Source organism: Protopterus annectens, chromosome 2.part0 (assembly GCF_019279795.1).
Source record: "Protopterus annectens isolate FY-2018-M chromosome 2.part0, PAN1.0, whole genome shotgun sequence".
NCBI lineage: Eukaryota > Metazoa > Chordata > Ceratodontiformes > Protopteridae > Protopterus > Protopterus annectens.
In genome coordinates, this window is record NC_056728.1 from 1,407,514,644 (window position 1) to 1,407,536,547 (window position 21,904).

The window sequence follows — 21,904 nt, forward strand, 5'->3', positions numbered from 1 at the left end:
AGCAACTATGATATCCCTAACAGGATTAGAGATCATAGGAAGCCTGGCTAAGGAAGGAAGTGGAGCAACCACGCTGTGAGGTTGAGAGAAGGGATAGACCGATGCAGCTGACCCGATTGGTGAATCAGAAGGTCTAGTACTGGGTCCAGATGCCACGGCTGCACCACAAGGTGACGATGGAGGAACGGGAACCAAATTTGTCAAGGCCAAAAGGGAGCAATGAGAATCATTTTGGCTCTCAAAACGGTGGCTTTCTGGAGTACTTGTGGAATCAGCGGGAAGGGAGGAAAAGCATAAAGAAGTCCCTGGGGCCAAACCTGGGTTAGAGCGTCTGTGGGGGGATGGCCTGGCAGTGGGAAGAGAGAAAAGAAGCCCGGGCATTTGCTGTTTTGGGGAGTAGCAAAAAGATCGCAACATGGGCGGCCCCATTCTAGAAAAATCTCCACCACTATAGATTGTTTGAGAGACCACTCGTGAGGCATGAGAATAGCTCTGCTCAATCTGTCCGCTAGAATGTTGGTTTTCCCAGGGATATGCGTTGCTACCAGAAACTGATGAGAGGAGATCGCCCATTGCCAAAGTCTGAGAGCTTCTCGACACAAGGGGTAGGACTTGGTTCCGCCCTGTTTGTTGATATACCACACTACAGACATGTTGTCTGTGTGAACTGCAATTGTTCAAGGGAAGAAAGTCGTTGAGGGCTTGCAACGTTAAAAGCACTGCTCTCATCTCTAGGACATTTATGTGCAGGTGGTATTCGAACGGTTGCCACGTCCCATGAACCATCCTGCCCTGATAATGACCCCCCCCACCCGATCAGGGAGGCGTCCGTAGTGACTGTGGCTACCAGGGCCGGGGATACAAAGGGTCTGCCTTGGTGAATCTGGGGAGAAGTAATCCACCATGATAGATGATTCTTGCAAATTTGTGCCACCAGGATTTGGTGACGCATGGGAAGTTGTTGGTAAGACCACTGAGTGAACAACATCCATTGAAGAAGACGCATGTAGAAGCGGGCCAGGGGAAGAAGGGTAATAGCCGCAGCCATGAGGCCCAACACCTTCAGAACCATTCTGGCTTGCACCTTTCTGCTGGCAAGGATGATCCTCACGTGACTTTGGATATCTAAGATTCTTTGGTCTGTGAGGGTTGCTGACATCCAAACAGTGTTTAAGTTTGCGCCTATGAAAGTAATAGACTGGCAGGGCAATAAGGAGGATTTTTCGTAGTTGATCGAAATTCCTAATTGAGTGCAGAGATTTAGGGTGTAATCCCTGGCTTGAAGAAGTTGATGCCTGGTGGTGGCTGAAAGGAGCCAGTCGTCGAGATACAGAAACACCTGGAATCCTTGACGCCTCAGGTGAGCCGTGACCACTGCCATACATTTGGTGAACACTCTGGGGGCTGTAGTGAGACCAAAGGGCAGGGCTCTGAATTGAAAATGACTGGACCCCAGCCGAAAGCGGAGAAACCTTCTGGAGCGCCTGTGAATTTTTATGTGATAGTACGCATCCTGAAGATCTATTGAGCACATCCAGTTGTCCTTCTCTAGGAAGGGCAAAATTGATTGAAGTGTGACCATTCGAAATCTCGTCTTTCTCACAGACTTGTTGAGTCTGCTGAGATCCAATATTGGTCTCCAGTCTCCCGTCTTTTTGGGGACCAAAAAGAATCTTGAGTAGATTCCGGGCTCTGAATGGTCTGTTATAACTGGCTGAATGGCTCTTTTTTGTAGAAGCTTTAATACTTCTGATTCTGCAATTTCCCTTAGACCGGGTGGTACATCTGGAAGGGAATTTTTGTGAGAGAAAGGACTTTCCTCGAAAGGAATTTTGTAACCCTCGGATATAATCGACTGTACCCATCTGTCTTGAGAGAGAGAACGCCAGGCTTCTGGGTACAGCGATAGTCTTCCCCCGACTGCCTCCAAGGATGGACAGCCAGGCAACGTCTCAGGGATGCTGGAAGGGCTTGTCAGAGAGAGGCTCCCTGCTTCCCTGGTTTTGTGGACCCCCTCTGCCTCTAGAGCGGCGTCTGTTATTATTACCCCCTCTGCCTCTAGGGGTGAACTGACCACGTGCATCCGGCGTGACTCCCTGGGATTTACAGAACCACATTTTTCCGCCCTTCTGACCTTTGGGGTAAGGTCTAGAGGGGGTAGAAAAACGGACCCCTGCGGCAGAAAGAGTCTTGCCGTCCTGCTCACACCTGGTCAATGTATCCTTCACTTGAGGGCCAAACAATGCTGACCCATCAAAGGGAGAATTTGTGAAGGACGCCTTAAAGGGATCTGCAAAATTACAGAGCCGCATCCAGGACTGACGTCTAAGAGCCACTTCTGTACCCACGGCTCTACTCGCTCCATCTGCTGCATACGAGATCAGTCGCATGGAGGAGTTAGCTATAGAATTAAGGATTCCTAGCTGAGAAGCAATTTTCTCTTGAGCCCCTGCAGCCGTAGGATCCGGCACTACTTCACCTAGTTCCTTAAGGATGTCCCTTTGGAGTCTGGTGAAGTGACATAAATAGTTCAGCGAACGCATGGCAAAGGTTGCAGAGGAGAACATCCGCTTACCATACCTATCCATGGTCCTAGAATCCTTATTAGGAGGATGGACTGGTACGGAAGGATCTGCAAGTTCCTTCTTAGTGGCGGCCGCCACCACCATGGCATCAACAGGGACACCTTTCGTGAGGAATTGCATTTCAGAAGGGGCTGTAATAAATTTAGACGGCCTCCTAGGAACTGGCTCTACAGAATCAGGAGCAGCCCAAGCCTTTCGAGCAATAACCTCCATAAGGGGGTCGAAAGGTGGAGACACCCAGGAGGTGGAGGGTCGAGATCCAAATGCCTCTAGGTATACCGATTCATCCTCGGAGGGATTTATGGAGGGCCAGTTTCCCCTCTGTTTTAGGAGCTCTAGGATGTCTGAAAAGGAGACATCCTCAGAGGGGGATCTCGGGGATCCCTCCGACTCATCTAAGTCGGTATCTGAAGTGGCTCAGGGGAGTCTAGGTGTTTCCTCTTACAAGTCCTCTTGCGCGGAGGATCTCCTGACTGGTCAGGCGAATCCTCGGAGGAGGGGGTTCTTCCCAGTGGGGAAACCTGAAGCAGTGGATCTCTTGGTCCGGGAGCAAGAGAGATGGAAGAGATATCGACAGGCACTGTAGAGGGAGGAGCTAAGGGAATAGACTGCTGACTGAGCCCAGTGGCCAGCACACTCTTCATCACCTCGGCCCCTCCCAGGGAGATCCGAGAGAACCCGTTCAAGAAACCGGGACTCCCGGGCCCACCGAAAGGGAAGGCTCCGAGGCAGATGTCGGAGCCGAGCTCACCAAGGCCGAAGCTCCAAGGGTAAGAGCGGGGTCGGACAAGGGTCCGATGCCACTCACCCCCTCGGAGGAGACCAGGGAAGCCCGACCACCGAATCCCTCCAAGGAAGGTCTCGAGGAGGAGATAAGAGTAGATGCCGAGGGTGCAGAAGGGGGGGGTATCTGCCCCTCAGCCATAGCAGTAACTATCCCCATAGACTCCAGCTCCAAACTCTGGGGTAGAGTTGAAGGAGGAACTTGAAGAGGGTGTGGACTAATAGTCGTCTGTTGAGACGAACTATGAAGCATCTGGGCCAGTGCCTGTGATTTTAATAATCTACTTACCACCCTCTCTAAATCATGGTCAGATAACCTGGACGACCTAGATGATCGGCTCCGATGGCTCCGTTCCGAAAGAAGAGGCGAGGCCGGAGCCGACAGAATCGGTTCCAAGGAGGGAGACCTGGACCTCTTCCTCGAAGGAACCATCGGAGCCGACAAGGCTACTGATCCAGTCGGAGCCGATAACTTTTCGGCTCCGAGAGAAGATCTAGACGCATCGGCTCCAGCCGGAGCCGATGCAGGCATCGAAATAGCGGTGTCGGCGCCGGTCGGCGCCGACACCGAAGCCTGGGCCACATGGTGGTCGGAGCCAGTACTCGGAACCGACACCAAAGTGACCAAAGAAGTATCGGCACCGATAGCCATCGGTGCCGAAGATTTAGCCAATGTCGGATCGGCTCCAGCCGGAGCCGATCTCGACTCAAAGTCGGAGCCAAGGCCGAAGGCTTGGATACAGAAGCCTGGGCCTTAGACTTAGAAGGCTTTCCCGGAGCCGATTTGGCCGGGGAGCCCTCCGGTTTAAGGAGTCCCCTTAAAACCAATTTGTTTCTCCTTTCCTGCAGGACTCTCTGGTTAAAAGAGTGACATATTGCACAGGAGTCCTGCAGGTGGAGAGGTCCCAGGCAGTATAAACAAGAAGTGTGACCGTCTGTCAGAGACATCTTCTGACAGCACGAGTCACACTTCTTAAAGCCTGAGATCCTCTGCTCTTTGGACATAGTGGGCACGAAAAAACAGAACCACACAGTCCCAAACAAACAATTAAATTATAGTTTAAACAGTAAAAACCTCACACACACACACCCTGACAGGGGGGGATGGGAGGGAAGGAAGGCCTGACTAAAAAAATTAAGGAGGAAGGATAATTTTAGTCAAAAAGGGGCTTACAATTAACTAAAAATGAAAGATCTTTAAGAGAAAAAAGTTTAAAAGTGAAAAGGGGCTAAAAGCAGTTTAATATAAAACACTTACCAGGAGCTGGTAAAAGGACCACCTCATCAGCGAAGCGGCAAACGAGATCTGGGTACTTACCGCCTTGCATCATGGGATATGGGGCTGCCTCGAGCTGGTAAAAGTAACTCTCGAGCTTAGCAAAGTGCCGAGTCGGAGCCGAGGATCGGCTCCGAACCCATCAAGCAAGAATGAAGGTGAGATTGACAACTTAACATCTAAAATTTCAGGAGTCGGCCGACCGGCACTTGTGAACTGCATCTGCTTCGGGCACTGCACGGCAAGAAAGACTAATGTAATGGCATCGGCTGCATGTTTTATACCCCTGACGTCATGGAAGAAGGGACAGCAACCGACGCAGCACCCAAGACATTGTTAATCAGGCTGACTGAGGGCTATCTGCAAGCAGATAACCCAAATGTAATGACTTCAACAGTGAAACACGAAGAACATCCGAGAACTAGGTTGCTGGCTCAGTTTATAAAGGGTACAATCAGTTGCAAGTTATCCCCTGACAACGAACATTGCTGCAAAAATAACACAATGACTGCTGGGGGACTGCTAGTAGTTATACTGAAGTTATTTAACCAATGGATTTTGCTACCTAAACCTGAAGGACAGTAACAACTTATTTTAAGGGTAGAACTGGTAAGTAAAGCCTGCAATATGGATTGTCCTGTGCCCGTTTCACTGCCCTTAGAATGGCACCACTGTTATTTCATTACTCATAATTAATCTTTAACAGTAGATGTAAGCTCAATGGTATATGGACAATGCAGACGATTTCTGCCCTTTAAAATAATTTACCATTCAGTTGGTTCAATCCTGGATGTGATGAGGTAAACCATCCCTGCAGCAACAAAGTTACTGGAGTTGCTGATATGCACCAACAAACCATTCACTAACTTTCTAGTTGGTGATTCATGAGATATCTTGCCCTGCCAATGGTGTTCGCCTACTGAAAGTTTAAAAGTCATCACACTGAATGGGTAACTGGAGAGTGGAACCAGCTGTCACCACTAAAATCTTAACAGCCTTTCTGTGCAGACATCATTCCACATGTGTGCTCAATGACTATTTTGTAGCACACAAGCAGCGGTGGTGCTGCGGTAGCATTGTCGCCTCACAGTTAGACGTTGCCCGTTCGATCCTCAGTTAGAGCGTCTTCTGTGTGGCGACATGCGTGAATGGGCGTTCCTTCGTTGAAGGTTGTGTGTTAGGCCCAGCAAGCCAGCACGTAAAACTCTACTGCCAATCATTAGCGGACCAGAGTTTCGCTGTGGTGACCCCTAACCGGGAAAAGCCGAAAGACACAAAGAAACAAACAAGCTGCTGTAAAACAATTCCAGCACAACTTAATCATCTGAAAAGCAAAGCTGTATACAAATAACGGAGGAAACTCTGTGTCCCATTTTATATGGAAGGTCATTCCAAAGGCTGCTGCGAAAATGACATCTATTAGGGCCATATTGAAGGGAAGAGAAATTCTGAAAAATACTAATGACAAACTATGCATCTGAATGAATAAAAATGTCCTTAAATCACTTTCAGATGATAAAACATAGCTCATTGTGAATGAGCAACCAAAAATGCTGAAGCATTAACAGTAGTGAGAAACAAGCAACTGCAAACTCTGACCAGGATAGGCACCAAAGTTCATGGTGCTAGTCCTCCTCAAACATACAGCGTTGACAGTTTTTTACAATGTTAGCTTTCAAAAGCACCTGGCAAGCATGAACGAGTGACAAACACTGAGTTCAGGAAACTAAATAAACGAGTTACAATACTGCACACTAAAGAGCCACTAGCTAGTTCTTCTGGTCTGAACATTTTAAGCTGATATCTAATACTACACGTAGGCTTGGTAATGATACTCAACAACCAGAATTATCATCTCTGTACAGATTTAACCATATATAAATTGTCTATGTATACGTGCAAGTACAAACTGTAACCACCAATATAAATTGTGTATTATGTGGGTGAGGCTCTGTGTATGTAGATATATAGATATGGTGCTCCTGTTACTTACTCAATTTTCTTTTGGGGATAAACTCAGTAACCCCCCCCCCCCCAAAAAAAAAGTCCAGGAACACTTCCTTTATTTTCAAACTTGCTGTGGGAAAGGAAAACTTTATAATATACAGTTCACTATGGCTGTCTTCTCTCAATATGGGGTGAACATGCTAGCATTCAGTCAAAAGAAGCTAAAGTAGGCACAAATATACCCAATACCTACTCCTTGCGAAGACGAGTTGCCACCTGTGTGCTCCATCGAACCTGATTAAACTGACCCTCTAAGCAACTTAACTATCGTTTTCCATGAGGCCAATAGCTCCATAAACAAAACTCATTCTCAAAAATCTACATTTCTTCCTGTGGCCAAATGAGAAACCTCTATGGAGACACTTCATGACATGTCTTGTTTTATGACTTTACCAGCACTTTAGTTTGGAACAAAACATCCCTGAAGTCTCTACCTAGTATTTACAGCTGCAACGCCCATTTTTAATTATACAAGTGAAATACTTTAATGTCAAACCAAATTAACAGTAACCTTTTTCAAAAACAGTTTATTGCATTGTGTATTTGGTACCTTGCTCTGACACCAAATGGGGAATTATATATGCAGCTGCAGAAATAAAAGCTGGTCTGGTTCTGGGGGGGAGGGACTCTCTGGCCCCTGTTAAAAAGGTACAAAGTCTGGGGTATGCCAAACAGAAGTCCAAGAAATACAATTTTAGAAACACAGATCTTCAAGTATTACAAACTGGTTACACTGTGGAAAAAATCCAGAGGTATCTAAAACTGCAGCACATCATATCTTAACTCGGATGTATGTGGACTGCCAATTTTTTTTTTTAACTGTTAGTCCATTTTACTTGATATAAAATGTGGACATCAGCAGTGCTGCCCTTTGTGACTTTCTAAGAGGTGGTGTTCATCTCTAACCATTCCGAGAAGCAAATGCCGTTTTTTGACTGCTGCCTCATTACTGCAATGATGCTTAGATGTTCATACTGCGTGCACTGACATTTCAGCTACTGCAACCTTAAGTGACAACCTGTGTTCAAGTCAGTTGTGGCGATTTTTGTCCAAGTCTTTCTTAAAAGTAAAGGCGGTCACAAACAAGGCCTATGGTACAGTACTGCAGCATGACATGGAACCATGAAGAGACATTTTACCGGCACAACAAATCCTGATGAACACCTCCATTCACAGCCTGTCCTCTGGCTCAGCATTCACTGTTGCAAATTCCATGATAAAACTTCCGATGCCTTTAGCACTGCATAGCACAATCCACCTCTAATTTCATATGGACTGCTTGTTGTCCACTTCTCTCGAGTCAGACACTAAATACCCAACACAAAACTTGTGCTCTGTGAAATAATCCAGTGCTGTAACAGTGCATCTTGCTGTCTGAGATAATCTCAAAACTCAACACCATTTTAATATTTCTGCCACACACCTGCTTGGTCACTATTTGTAACAGACACTGTGTGACTTTTACATAACTTAGCTTAAAAACAGGGGTAGTTGATCACAGAATAATTTATCTCCTCAAAACAACTTATTTTCCACATAAGAGAAATTAAATAATCCAAGTTTTGTTCAATGATTCAGATGAAGACAGTGGATAAAAAAAAATGTAAAACGCTGTTCAAAGGCAACATTTCTGCATCATTGGTGTTATCCATACAGAAAAGACAAAATAATGTTACAGGTGCATGGCAAAAATACTAGGCATTAAATGTCCAAGATCCATTAAGCTACACAGGTTGTTGGTTGATGTCTCTTCACATCTCATTGGCCAGCTCTTCAAGATCAGCAAAATTATCACCGTTCATTGTGATCTTCATATCGTCTTCATAACCAGGAGGCATAAATGCTACTGCATAAGGATAAAGCCTGTGACAGTCTGCCCTGTAGGCTTCTGCTATTTCTTTACATTCTCCTAGAAATCCTTTAGTGAGGGCTTCCAAAACATCAGTGCATACCTAAAAACATAGAAAATTGGAAAAATAATCACTGAAAAGTTTGAGCAAACACAGTAAAGGGAAAAAAGTGAAAATTTTGAACACCTGTATTGAATACTGGAATACTTGCACTCTGTGTGTAATATTGACTATACACAGGCACGTTTTACATTACAGCCTCACCTGTGTTTACACATGCTTGTTAATGCCACACACCTTAATCATCAATCCCCAATGTACCATATTATCCCATTTCAACTTAAAGAGTCTATTATTCTGCAACCTTTCAACTTGGTTAAATTTATCTCAGTATTGCATTTTAATCCCCTTATCACCAGATATACTTTAATGTCCAGAAACCCTGCCATACCTTCCAGGTTTTCAATTTTTTCAAGCGTTTTATATGCTTAGCCAAAAGCAGTTGTGTTTTATGGCGCACTTTTTAACATTTCATTTTCAAAAACCAATGAAGTGAAAGTGTGCTGCACTGGCTCATATGTAAATCCTAAAAATATAGCTTGATGTGACTTGGCCGTAGTTCTGAAGCATGAGCACTTTACTGCAAGCCTCATAACTGACCAGTCTTCCAAATTCACGTGGGGCAAATACAGTAAAACGATGCAGTTTTCCTTCCATAGATCATACCAGTACTGGCCTCTAAAATTACACTTTTTACCTTTCAAATATCATAAAAGATACTGCCATCTTTTTCCTATTCAGATCTTATATTGTTTAAGAAAGGAAAAACTTTGCCTGCATGTCACAGTGATTCTGTAGTTTTCAGTGTTGGTCACAACCTACAGTTTTAAAATCAGAGATCACTAAAGTATTACACATACAGAATACCACAGATGATCTGAAATGATTTTCTAAAAAGATAGCTGGAGAAATTTTCACAAGAACAGGAATGAGCTGCACTGCAGCATACACATTTTTCTTTGGAATTTTTTTTTTTTTTTGCCCACACTGGACCATCAGTCCATTTTTTATTTTATTTGTCCTCTGAAAACTAGGAAAGTTTGACTGAGCCAAGGGGCCAGTGGAGACTCGGGCAGAAAAGCTCCACAACAGGTAATAAAACATTTAAACAGCAGTTGATGAGTAATTACATACAAGGGGAGAGAAAGGCTAGCAACAAATTAAATATTGTACAATGTGTAGGGGAGAAAGGCTCCACAAAAAAAAAAAAAAAAACTTTCTTTTACAGTAGCTGACAACTATATGCAAGGGAAGAAAATCCCCACAACAGATAAAACACAAATAGATTGAAATACATTTATAGAATATTACTAGAATAAACTATCAAGAAAACAATATGGAATGCAAGCAACAAGATACGTTCAAAAATGGATAGCCTATGTCAAAGTAAACTAATAGATAGTCATTCAAAATACTGACTACTTTTCTAATACTTGGAGGTGAGAAATAAGAGTTTTCTATTGCAAAATAGAGGAATAGAATGAGACGAGGAGGAGTGAAAATTAAGGTAATGGGGAGAGAGTTTATTAGAAAGATAACGGTTTTAGAAAGGAAAACAGTAGTGTCAGCTGAAGAGGTAGAAGAGCCACTATTAGAAGTATGGCATCATTAGTGAAAGCTTCTTTTGATATTAGGCCATTTCGACCTGCTAAGACGGAGATGTCAGTGAATTCAGAGTAAGAAAGGCATAGTTATATTGAGAAGATAGTCATGCACCTGTTTTGAGGATTGTGCAGGTAGAGGTCTAGGTGTCATATATGTTTTTAGAGTGGTCTTGAATTGGAAAGGTTGCTAGTGTGTTTAAGGATAAGGGCACAGAGATCCAGCAATGGGCTACATAGCTAAAACAGGGAGAAGTTTCTGCTGACAGGTGTGATAGCGAGGAGCATTTTGTTTTCAGACTGAAGTAGTCTAGCAGGGGTGTATGCATGCATTAAGTCTAGTAGGGCTTTGTTTTGTTCTGGCTTGTATATTAATTTAAGGGTTATATGTAATTGGGTGTGAGTGTGCTGTTTGGATCATTCAAGCCAACCAAGCTATTTAGGGCTAAGCAGTGATGGGTCCAATGATGGGTTGATGGCAAATTTTTCTGTTTATTGCAGCACTGGTTTAGTTTATTTTGGATGGAAGCTTGAAGGTTTAAGCAGCAGTGACAAAGTTAAGTGGGAGCAGGAGTGCAGAGGCCAAGAGTTTCCTGCATGAATCAGCCCCCCCCCCCCGAAACAGTGTACCTAATTTTAGGTGAGTTTTTCTCCATTTTTTTTTTATTGGGACGATGGTTGACTGGGAGGGGCAAAACAGACTGCCATTAAGATAGTTTTTTTCTCTGTAGTATTAATTCCCTACTCTCACTCAGCAAAGTGTCAGGGAGGGGACATGCAATAGGCTACAGTAAAGGATATTCCCCTCACTTACAGGGTGTTTCATCTTAGTCAGTTTTGCTGTCCCCCCCAAAGAACTAGAGGTGGCTTCACCAGTGTCCCCCAGGGAAATCACAACTACTCAGTTTGTCCCCAAGTGCAAGTTTCCCTCCCCACCTTCAAAGGAAAGCCCCTCACTCCTCCAACCTGCCTAGCTCCTGCAGTGCCATGGCCATTTGTTGAAACCTGGTCACCTGGGTCAGTCATAGCTCCATTCCACTGTCACAGAGCTAGGCTATTATACTCAAATTTATTGGGGTTAAATATTTTCATCCTATCAACTAGAAAATTAAGGAAAATAAAAAACACTACAAAGGTGACTTTTTATTGTTTCACCAGTTCTTTAAATTGAAAACTGTCAGTCAAAGATAAATGAGCAGAGTTGCCAGGCAAACATGGGAACTTTATACACCCAAGTAAACATGTGTGGGATGATCTGGAAACTCCCCAAGTAGTATAGATTTGAATACTTAACTAAATCCTACAATCTATTTTAAGTTGTTGCGTCTTTTGGCTTTTTCCCGGTTAGGGGTCGCCACAGCGGAACTCCGGTCCACTAATGATTGGCAGTAGATTTTTTTTTACATGCCAAGTTGCCGGCCCTGATGCACAACCTTCAACAAAGGTATGCCCATTCATGCATGTCTCCACACAGAAGACGCTCTAGCTGAGAATCGAACAGGACGTCTTACTGTGAGGCGACAATGCTACCGCAGCACCACCACCGCAGTCTACAATTTATTTTAAGTAACAGAACAAAAGTACTGCAGAATTCTTTTTGCAGCTTACAGTTTACTTAATAAAGTATATCAATTTACTTATTTTGTGATAAAAAATACAGTGAAATATGTTTAAGCAGCTTACATTTTACACAAATTGGGGTCAATCACCCATGACAGTACTGTGAATGTAGCTAAAGTCAGACAACAAAAAACATCCATGTCTAGGCTATCAGTACAGTGAAATATCTAGCTCAGTTCCAATACTCTGCTGGCTTTCACTACCACGAAAGTACAAGTGTATAAGAAATGAATGCATCAGCAGCCATTTAACTAGACCACTGCTGCAGTTCTCGACTAATGGGACTTCAGCCAGAGAAAGCTTGACATCTGTCTAAATATCCAGACATGTTGCACATTAATCCATAAGGGTTGTTAGGACGGTATCAGTGTAAGACCAATATCAGTCCATTCCATTTTCAGCTTTCTTGCCCAGGAACATCAAAGACATTATCCTGGAAAAAACTAAGAATGAGGGCCCTGATTTAACCTTTACTGAGACAGGGACAGAAAGGTCCTCAGATTCTAAGCTGAAAGGAGGAGTTCCCCACATCTACTCAAACCTGAAGCCCTGTAAAAGAAGGAGAAGCATCAGGAAAATAAGAATCAAGTACCCCCTAAATCAGCGGGCCTTTTAAATACAGAGGAGGATGGTGGTTGTGGTAGGTTGTATGAGGACTAGTACTACAACAGTGATCTACTTGAACATTTTCTCTTATGGTGAAGTTTTTAGGTTACTGCAGTACGTCCTGCTCAGATCACTGCTGCAGTTGTCCCAAAAACAGGGACAACACCTAGTGATCATGAAGGATAAGGAAAGGAACAGTCTTAGAAGCAAGAAGTAGACTGCAATGTACCCTGCAGGGCGGTCATAATCCCACCTCTAGCCATGAATGACATGCCCACCTGCAGTGTTTGGAAAAGGTATGGACAGAAGGCCATTTAGCTACTTCTAAGACAGCCTCAACAGTCAACCCTTGAGGAAGGCCATGGTAGAAATTGCACTTCTAATGCTGCAGGTTAAAACAGTTGCTTACTTTGCTCACCTTCTGAGAAATACAACATGAAAGAATAGGCCAGCCACTTGGAAAATGTTCATTTAGACATGGCCCTAATCCTCCTCCCTGCTGCAAAGGAAATGAACTGACTGGAGCACCTTACTCTTGGCTCTGCAGAAATTATCTTGGTTGCCCATGAACAACATGGAATGCAATACCCTTTTCCTCTTTTGAGGGCTGGGAAAGAGAATAGGCAACTGAACAGCTTGGTTGATGTTTAGCCTCATGACTACTTTGGGCACAAAGGAGTTTATTCTCAGACTCTCCTTGCAGAATGCTAAAAATGGTTCTTTCCAAAAAGGTTGAAAGCTCATTTGAAGATAATGACTATGAAGATTGCTTTCCAAGTTATAAATTTAAAGGGAACTGTGGCTGCAAGCACAAAAAGGTGGCTGGGTCAGTCTTTCTACTGTCTAACTTGAGTATGAACTAGCAATCCTTTTTCTTAGCTGGTCTTAGATGCAGGACCCATTAGGAAGTGCTAAAGTGGCATCAGGCATGCCACTGTGACCAAGGGGAATGCAGGCTGACAAGGCCAAAAGATGCACCTTAATGAAGACATAGGCCAACCCCGAATTAAAACAGCTCACTTAAATAATGCAGAAGCAGGGACACCAGTGCTGTGATGGTATCTTGACTCTTAAGGCAATAGAAGGGAACCTCTTTAACTGTAAGTAGGACTTTTTTTTAGCAACAAGTTTCAAAACCTTTAAATAAAAGGTAGCCCAGGAACAAATAAACAAAAGTAATGGCAGAAGGCAATGGCTGCAGAAAACAAAAAGCAAAGCACTCCACTCCACAGAAATAGCGTATAAAACCTTTAATCACCGCTTTCATCGACTGACTTCCTCAGAATACATTCAAACAAAGAACACACCCTTAAATACACATTCAAACTAATTGATAATTAATTGATTGTTACTTAAAACGATATTAAATACTAAACAACTTCATTTTAAAAAAATGGATAGATCATGATGTTTATCAATACATAACTTCCTGTATTTTAAAAAACACTTTACATTGATTGTTTCGTTTAAACCAGGTGGTTTATCTGCATTCAATTTAATCTGCCATAAGGTCTCCCTTTGTTCCAGATAATTCTTAAAGTCACCTGCCCTTAAATCCTGTCTACAAACCTCCACAACTGAAAATACAAATTTCTTAAAATTTAAACATATTGTAGAGTGTTTAAATAAAGCATTGTTAGAGTCTTTTGTCTTTATATTGTATATATGCTCTTTAATGAGTGTCCCCAAACTCCTGGTGGTCATACCCACATAGAAGGCGGGACACGCTGTACACAGGGCAATGTAAACAACGCCGGAGGTATTACAAGTAATGTATCCTGGAACCTCCAAAATTTTGTCCACAGTAGCGACTGAAACAAATGAACCTGTTGAAATATATCTACAGATTTTACAATTGTAACAGTAGAACATTCCTTTTTTAACAGTGTTAATTTTCTTTTTAGAGAGATTGTCATGTTCAAGCAATTTTTTAATATTATAGTTATTACGAAAAATGAAGTTTGGTTTTTTACCAACCACTTCAACTATGTCTTGATTTCCCTGTATAATTCTCCAGTTCTTTTCTAAAGCAGCTTTGATGTAATTAGTGTCTGTATTCATGGCTAGGGAACATACTAGTCCAGGATCAATAATGCTTGACTTAGACTTGTTGACAGTGTCTATCTCTGATTTATTTAAAATAGCTGGATAATGTGTTCGATGTTTATTAAAAATTTCATTACCACTATCCATCACTAACTTTTCATCATATCCCCTATTCACAAAAAGAGACGCAATAAAAATAAATTCCTGTATTAAATCATCATATTTACTAGTCATCCGACTAGCTCTAATGAACTGGCCTCTGGGAATATTTTTAACTGTGTGTTTCGGATGATTACTTTGATAATGTAGGTAGCCATTCGTAAATGTTTGTTTTCGAAAAATCTTGCTTTGAAATCTATTATCAAGTTCATCCCACCAAAAACATACGTCCAAAAAGTTGATATTCAGACCAATGTTGCCCTTAGTGAATTTCAAATAGTTAGATGATAAATTAATGTCTTTAAAAAAGGCATCTACTGTGTTGTCATTCCCTTCAATAATAAAGACTAAATCGTCTATAAATCTGGAATAAAATATAATATTAAATTTGCTACTAAGAAAAGGCATCTGTTCAATTTCCCACCATGCCATCACTGTATTGGCGTAAGCTGGTGCTGCTGGAGAGCCCATGGCTACTCCCCTAACTTGTTGGAAATATTGATTTTTAAATAAAAAGAAATTGTTTTCTAATATTATTTCCAACAAATTGCAAATAGTTGATATTGTGTTCTTGGAAAAAACATTTATTTTTAGTAAGTAACAACGAACAGCTTCTACACCTTCGTCATGGGGTATACATGTGTACAATGACACAACGTCCAAGGTAAAAATAATATGTTTTTTAGAAGTGAAAACCCCTTTCTCTTGAAAATTCCTAAGCTTTTCTAAAAAATGCCAAGAGTCTTTGACATAAAACTCACAATCAATTAATAATGGCCCCAAACAGGCATCTAAAACCAAGGAAATTCCTTCCGTAATAGAATGAGGTGCAGACACAATGGGGCGAAATGGAGGATTAACCAGCTGTTTGTGTGTTTTAGGTATTCCAAAGATAACCCCTATTTTAGGGTATTCAACTACACAGAAATTGCATAATTCAATGCTAATGTCACCTGACATTAATGCTTCATAAAGGTGATAGTTAATGAAGCGAAATGATTTATGAATATCAATTATAGTGACTTCTTTGTATTCATTTAAATTCTCCAGAATATTTAACATGTTAGCATCATAAATATCCTGCTCCATAATGACAATGTTTGAGCCTTTATCGCTTTTCATAAATCTATAATCTCCTGCTAAGCTTCTAAGTTCTTCTAATGCTTTCCTTTCAGATTTAGCAAAATTGTCAGTAAAATACTTTTTAGTATTGAACAATTTACTAATATCGGCAATACATAATTCCTCAAAAACTTTTATTGTATGATGAAGTTTTGGAGTATAACAGGAAGGTTTAATTAAACCATTGTTAATAGATGGCACACCGTGCATTAAATATGTTAAATTAATCTTTCTGGTGAATTTCTTTATATCAACAATTGTTCTACTGTAGCTACCCCTATTGCATGGTACAAAATTCAAACCATGTTTTAACACATTTATTTGATTGACATTAAATGTGTGTTTAGATAGATTAATAACATTGAAACAATCGTTAGTTTCACTTAAATCTCGTCCTCTGACGAGTTTGACCCCAAAAAAGTCTTACTGCGGGTCAAAACAGTACTCTTACTTGTATTACTGTGGTTGTTACCCAATGGTTTTTTATTCGGTATAACCTCTTTGTTAGTAGTGTTAAATTTAGAATTACCAGTGTTTTCTTTCCTTTTGTTACATGCACCTACATCACTACTGACACCAGTTGATTCATTGTCTAAAACAGTATCACCTTGATTATTATCAAACACTGCATTCCCTTGATGAGTATCATGCATTAACCGTTCAGTGTTAACATCCCTGTCAGGGCTAAAAACTGTACCATTATTGTTATTTCCATGTAAAACGGAAGTTCTCTCATTGCTCAAACGCTTATCAGTGATAAAGGCTACTTGTTTTTTATAATGGTTCTCATGTCCGTTGTAAACACGCGAGTTAACAGCAAAATTGTCATAAGCCTTTTTGCTTTTGTAAGCAGCAATATCGCGATTTAATTTCTGTTGCTTCCTGTTAGTTACATCAAGAGAATGTTGTTGTACCTCTTTGCTAACTCTTTGAAAAAATGTCCGATAGTTCTCTTCACTGGAGTTGTCACTTAACCGTTTCTCAACGTCTATAATTTCATTTCTTAAGAAACCCATTTTTTGTTTATTGTTTTCTATTAATAACTTTAAAAAATTTAAGCCAGCATCATTGAAAAATGAAACTAGAGTATTGAACATAGTACTGCCCAAACTAACACCGTTTGGGCATTTGAAGAATCTCAAACCTTTCGGCACTATGCCGAGCTCAATACAGTACTTAAAATAACAGTTTTCCAAATGAAGCGACTTGTACCTTTTCAACAGCTTGGTCAAATTTTCTTGTTCACCACTCGATATTTCATGATGTAGCGGTTCAAAGCGTTGTCGAGAAGAAAGAAAAGGGTTTTCTTCTTGGTTGAGTAAATCCTGACAACCCGTTGTTTTGTGCTCACGAGCGGAAAATGGCAAACGTCTCTTTGCTTCACGTTCGTGCTGTACAACTAGGTTCTGGGCGGGACTTCCCAACTCAATCACCATTTCTAGTTCCTGTTCGAACTCCAAAGGGCTGGAGACCTGGACAACATTATCGGACCCATTTGACCTTGCCAACAAAGTTTTTAAAGATCCACGAATGTCCATTAAAGTCACCAATAACAAATTATTTAGTTTTTCGGTTTCTGACAATGGTGTCGGATGAATAGTCATATTTAGCAGAGAATCGTCAGCCACTTCTGCCATGCTGGCTGTTTAAAACAATTAAATAAAAGGTAGCCCAGGAACAAATAAACAAAAGTAATGGCAGAAGGCAATGGCTGCAGAAAACAAAAAGCAAAGCACTCCACTCCACAGAAATAGCGTATAAAACCTTTAATCACCGCTTTCATCGACTGACTTCCTCAGAATACATTCAAACAAAGAACACACCCTTAAATACACATTCAAACTAATTGATAATTAATTGATTGTCACTTAAAACGATATTAAATACTAAACAACTTCATTTTAAAAAAATGGATAGATCATGATGTTTATCAATACATAAGTTTCAAAACCTACTTAAGTTAGGCATGTCCTTGCCAAAATGATGCTCGAAGGGAAGAGAGTCAATTCTTCCAAGCTGTGAATTGCAGTCTCAAGCACGTTCAGGTGTATAACAGTGCTCTTGTTCTGAGAAAGGATGTGCACTTAAAGGGGCAATATGCAATGTTTGACATTAGGTTTCCATTAGGCGGAAGAACCAGTACAGTAAAGGTCAAATGAGTGCTATCACAAGCATAACATGCACTCCCCTTCCTTATTTACTGGCTCATTCTGGGAAGGGGAACTGGAGGGAATGCTAAAGGAAAAGACCAATCTGTCTGAAGGATAAGACATCTGCTACACAACCATCTTTGTACTGTGCTACTGTAAAGAACTTCTTAATGCTGCTTGGGGCTGCAAACAGGCATCTCTCCCTGGGATACCCCACTTGCGTATCATATGTAAGAAAATATCTGTGCAACATCCACTCATGTGAGTATGCCTCTGACCTGCTTTAGTAGCTGCCAATAAAATCAAATTTAATGGGATGTGCACCACTTTTAGGGGCACATGGAACAGTAGTGCTATCACCCAAGTAGTCAAGGAAAGCTTGCACAAGAGGCAGAATCAAGTTCTTCCCTGCTTGTTATATTTGTGTGTGCTGTCACCTGCAGGACACCTTTCTTTCAAATTAGTTTAAACCTTTTTGAAAATGTATGCATTTCTCTGGACTGCATTCCCACAGGGCTTGGACCTTGAAGTATTAAGAATGTGCCACCCAGGCCAGGTGTAAAGCATATGTTGTCAGGGTCAGAGTGTTGAGACTCTGAGTGAATGGTACATCTAGGCTCTATTTGAGCCGAGGAGACCACCAGTACAGTTCTAGGGGTATGAAGAGTTTGACAGGAACCATCTCTTACAAAAACAGAGTGTTGTCTCCAGACTGATCTTGGGTACCACTGAAGTTTTCATATGGAGATGTTTGCCACAGGTGCCATCTGTGAAGTTATGTACCTCAGTGCCATATACGGTGCTCTCTGGTTGCTCCTATGTGGAATCATGATAATTGTTTACTTTTCTCTTAGGGGAGGAGGAGACTACAGCTTCCAGTGAGTCCAAGTGCCTCAAGAAACATCACTCACTTGGAAGTGGAAAGGGCAAATTTGTGAGTGTTGAAGGAAAACTCGAGATGCTGGAAGCAGCACATGTTGAAATGGATAGCTCTTGTTCACCTCCTCCTGTAACAGTACCTGAATGGGGCAGTTCTCCAGATAAGGGTACACATGTGAATGCTTTTTGCTCTATAGTAAGCTATTACTGAAGCCATGTACTTTGACTACCCTAGGTATAAGCAGTCAGTTCAAATGACAAAGAAGTAAACTGGTATTGGGTGCCCCCTACCTTGAACATGAAGCACCACCAGACATCCTTGAGAAAAAGAAAGTGAAAATAGGCATAGTACAGTTGTGTACACTTACCATAAATGTAGATGTTCGAGTGTATTCACTGTTGCAGTCATTACACTTGGGTTATCCTGCTGGCAGGCTACCCTCAGTCGGCCTGAATTCCAAAGTCTAGGTCCGGCGTCGGTTGCTGTCGCCTCTTCCCTGACGTCAGTGCGCTAGGGGTATAAAAAGATGCAGCTGACACCATTTTCTTCAGTTTTTCTTGCCCCAGATGTCAGGTGCCCCCCAAAAGGGTAGGCTAAAAATATGCCAATAAAACATGCATGCACCAAAATATGTTATAACTTAAACTACAAGCAAATACACCACATAGGTTGTATAGAGTAGAGAAGTGCAGATAAGTTCCAGCAAAGATATGGGGGATGGCGGGTGGGTAACCTGGACTGCAACAGTGAATATACTCGAACATCTACATTTATGGTAAGTGTACACAACTGTGCTATGTTCTTCGTGTTTCACTGTTGCAGTCATTACACTTGGGTTGAATCCCAAAGCTATGGTTGGGAGGTTGGAACTAATATAGCATTAGCAGCGGCTCTGAGGCCCTGCAGGACTGCAGTGGCAAAGCCTGCCCTGGATTTAGAGTAGAGTGGTAAATGATGGTACTTTGTAAAGGTGTGCACTGAACTCCAGGTAGCAGCCTCTAAAATGTCTTTGGTTGGTACTCCCCTGAGGAAGGCTGCTGAAGTGGCTGCTGCTCTGGTTGAATGTAGCCTGATGCCCTTAGGCACTGGCTTGCCATGTTGTGAATAGCAGAAACGAATGCAGTGGCCTATCCACTTAGAAATAGTCTGCTTTGAGATCGCCTTTGCTTGTGATCCCGCAGCATATGCCACTAATAGTTGCTCTGTCTTTCTGAAAGCTTTGGTTCTGTTCAAGTAGAAGCGTAGCTGTATGTGTATGTCCAAAGAGTGCAGAATTCTCTCCCCTTTATTCCGTGGGTTTGGATAAAAAGTAGGCAGATGAATAGCTTGGTTAAGAGCCACACTGGATACTACCATAGGCATAAATGTTGGGTTTGTCCTCAGAGAAACCCTGTCTGGATAAAAAATGATAAAAGGTTCCACAGCCATGAGTGCCTGTAGCTCTGAGACTCGTCTTGCAGAGGTTATTGCTAGGAGCAGAGCTGTTTTCCAAGATAAAAATTTTATATCAGCAGTAGCGGCTGGCTCAAAATGAGGCAGGGTGAATTTTTCCAAGACATAATTGAGGTCCCATGCAGGTACTGGTAATCTCCTTGGAGGCCTTAAGTTTTTGGCTCCTCTGAGGTACTGCCTTAATAAAGGATGAGAAAAGATTGGTGGCTCTGTATTGTAATGAGCCGAAATTGCAGAGGCATGAATTTTAATTGATGAAAAGGATAGACCTTTGTCCAGCATCTCAGTTAAATATTGCAAAATCTGAGAAATATTTGGTACAGCTGTGTCAATTCCTTGTGCCTGATTCCAAGCACAGAATCTCTTCATTTTCCAGTGTAAGATTTTCTGGTACTAGGCCTTCTGGCCTCCAAAATGACATCCATCACAGCTTTAGTGAGAGGCGCGTTTTGTATGACTACATTATCCGCCATGCTGCCAGATTTAAGGTCTTTAGCTGACTGTTTTGCTGGGATAGTAGATGAGGTATTTGAGGCAAGGGCCAAGCCGGGCATTGAGACAAGTTCCTTAGGATTGGATATGAGTACTGGTGGGGCCAGTCTGGGGAAATCAGTATCATCTTTGGCTTCTCTTGTCTGACCTTTAGGAGTACCTTGTGGAGGAGAGGCACTGGAGTAAAGGCATATAGTGCTAAGCTTTTCCAGCTGAAAGATAGGGCGTCCACTTTCCATGCTAGTCTGTGATAAGACCTTGTGCAGAATCTTTTTATTTGGTAGTTGTGGGGAGAGGCAAATAGATCTATCTCCGGGCATCCCCATTTCCTTGTTATCATGCTGAAGACTTGTGGATCCAATTTCCAGTCGTGGGGATCTATGAGGTTTCTGCTTAGTTCGTCTGCCAGAGTATTTATCTTTCCTGGCAGGAACTGTGCCTGCAGATGTACTTGGTAAATCAATGCTGTGTCCCAAAAAAGTCATGGCTAGTCTGCAAAGGGGGTAAGAATGAGTGCCTCCCTGCTTGTTTATATACCACATAACCGTGGTGTTGTCTGTCTTTATCAGTAGTTGTCCCAGATGAATTAGGTCCTTGAAGGCTGTCAGGGCATTCTGAACAGCCAGCATCTCTTTTTGATTGCTATGTAGATGCATTCGGTTTGCGGACCAAGGGCCTTGAATACACCTTCCTGCCATGTAATCCCCCCAGGCTTAATCTGATGCATCTGTTGTTAATGTCTGCCTGGCTGGGGGTAAAGTGAATGGTTGTCCCTTGTTCTGGTGACAAGCCTTTGCCCACCATCAAAACTCCTGTTGCAGGCAGGGAATGAGGGTAATTATTGTTTCCAGGCTGTGGCAATGTTGAGTCCAAACACTTTTTAGGTACCACTGAAGTTTCCTCATATGCAGTCTCGCATATGGAATTAGTAAAATGCAGGATGCCATGAAGCCCAAAGCCTGCAGATAACTGGGCCTTTGTTGCCAAACAGGTTGAAATATGTAGTCAGTTGTCTTTGTTTGTCTGGCGTGAGATAAGCCATCTGGGCAGTTGTATGTAAGCTTGCACCTAGGAAGAGGGTACTAGTTTTGATTTATTTTCATTGACTGTATACCCTAGGCCTGTTAGAAATCTCTTTACAAACGCCAGATGCTGTAATAGAATGTCCATGTTCTCTGCTTGAATGAGGCAGTCGTCCAAGTAAGGATATAGTAC

The 21,904-nt window shown here is 42.1% G+C and overlaps 1 protein-coding gene across 1 annotated transcript in view; it reads right to left on the bottom strand.

The window, feature by feature from the left end:
* Positions 1–7,162: 7,162 nt before the first annotated feature.
* The window catches only part of NAA15 (N-alpha-acetyltransferase 15, NatA auxiliary subunit), a 2,782,393-nt gene continuing 2,767,651 nt past the window's right edge, over positions 7,163–21,904 (bottom strand). The window contains exon 19 of the mRNA XM_044060403.1: positions 7,163–8,603. Coding sequence (XP_043916338.1) covers positions 8,403–8,603 — 201 coding nt within the window. The 3' untranslated portion in view covers positions 7,163–8,402. The remainder of the gene's footprint in view (positions 8,604–21,904) is intronic.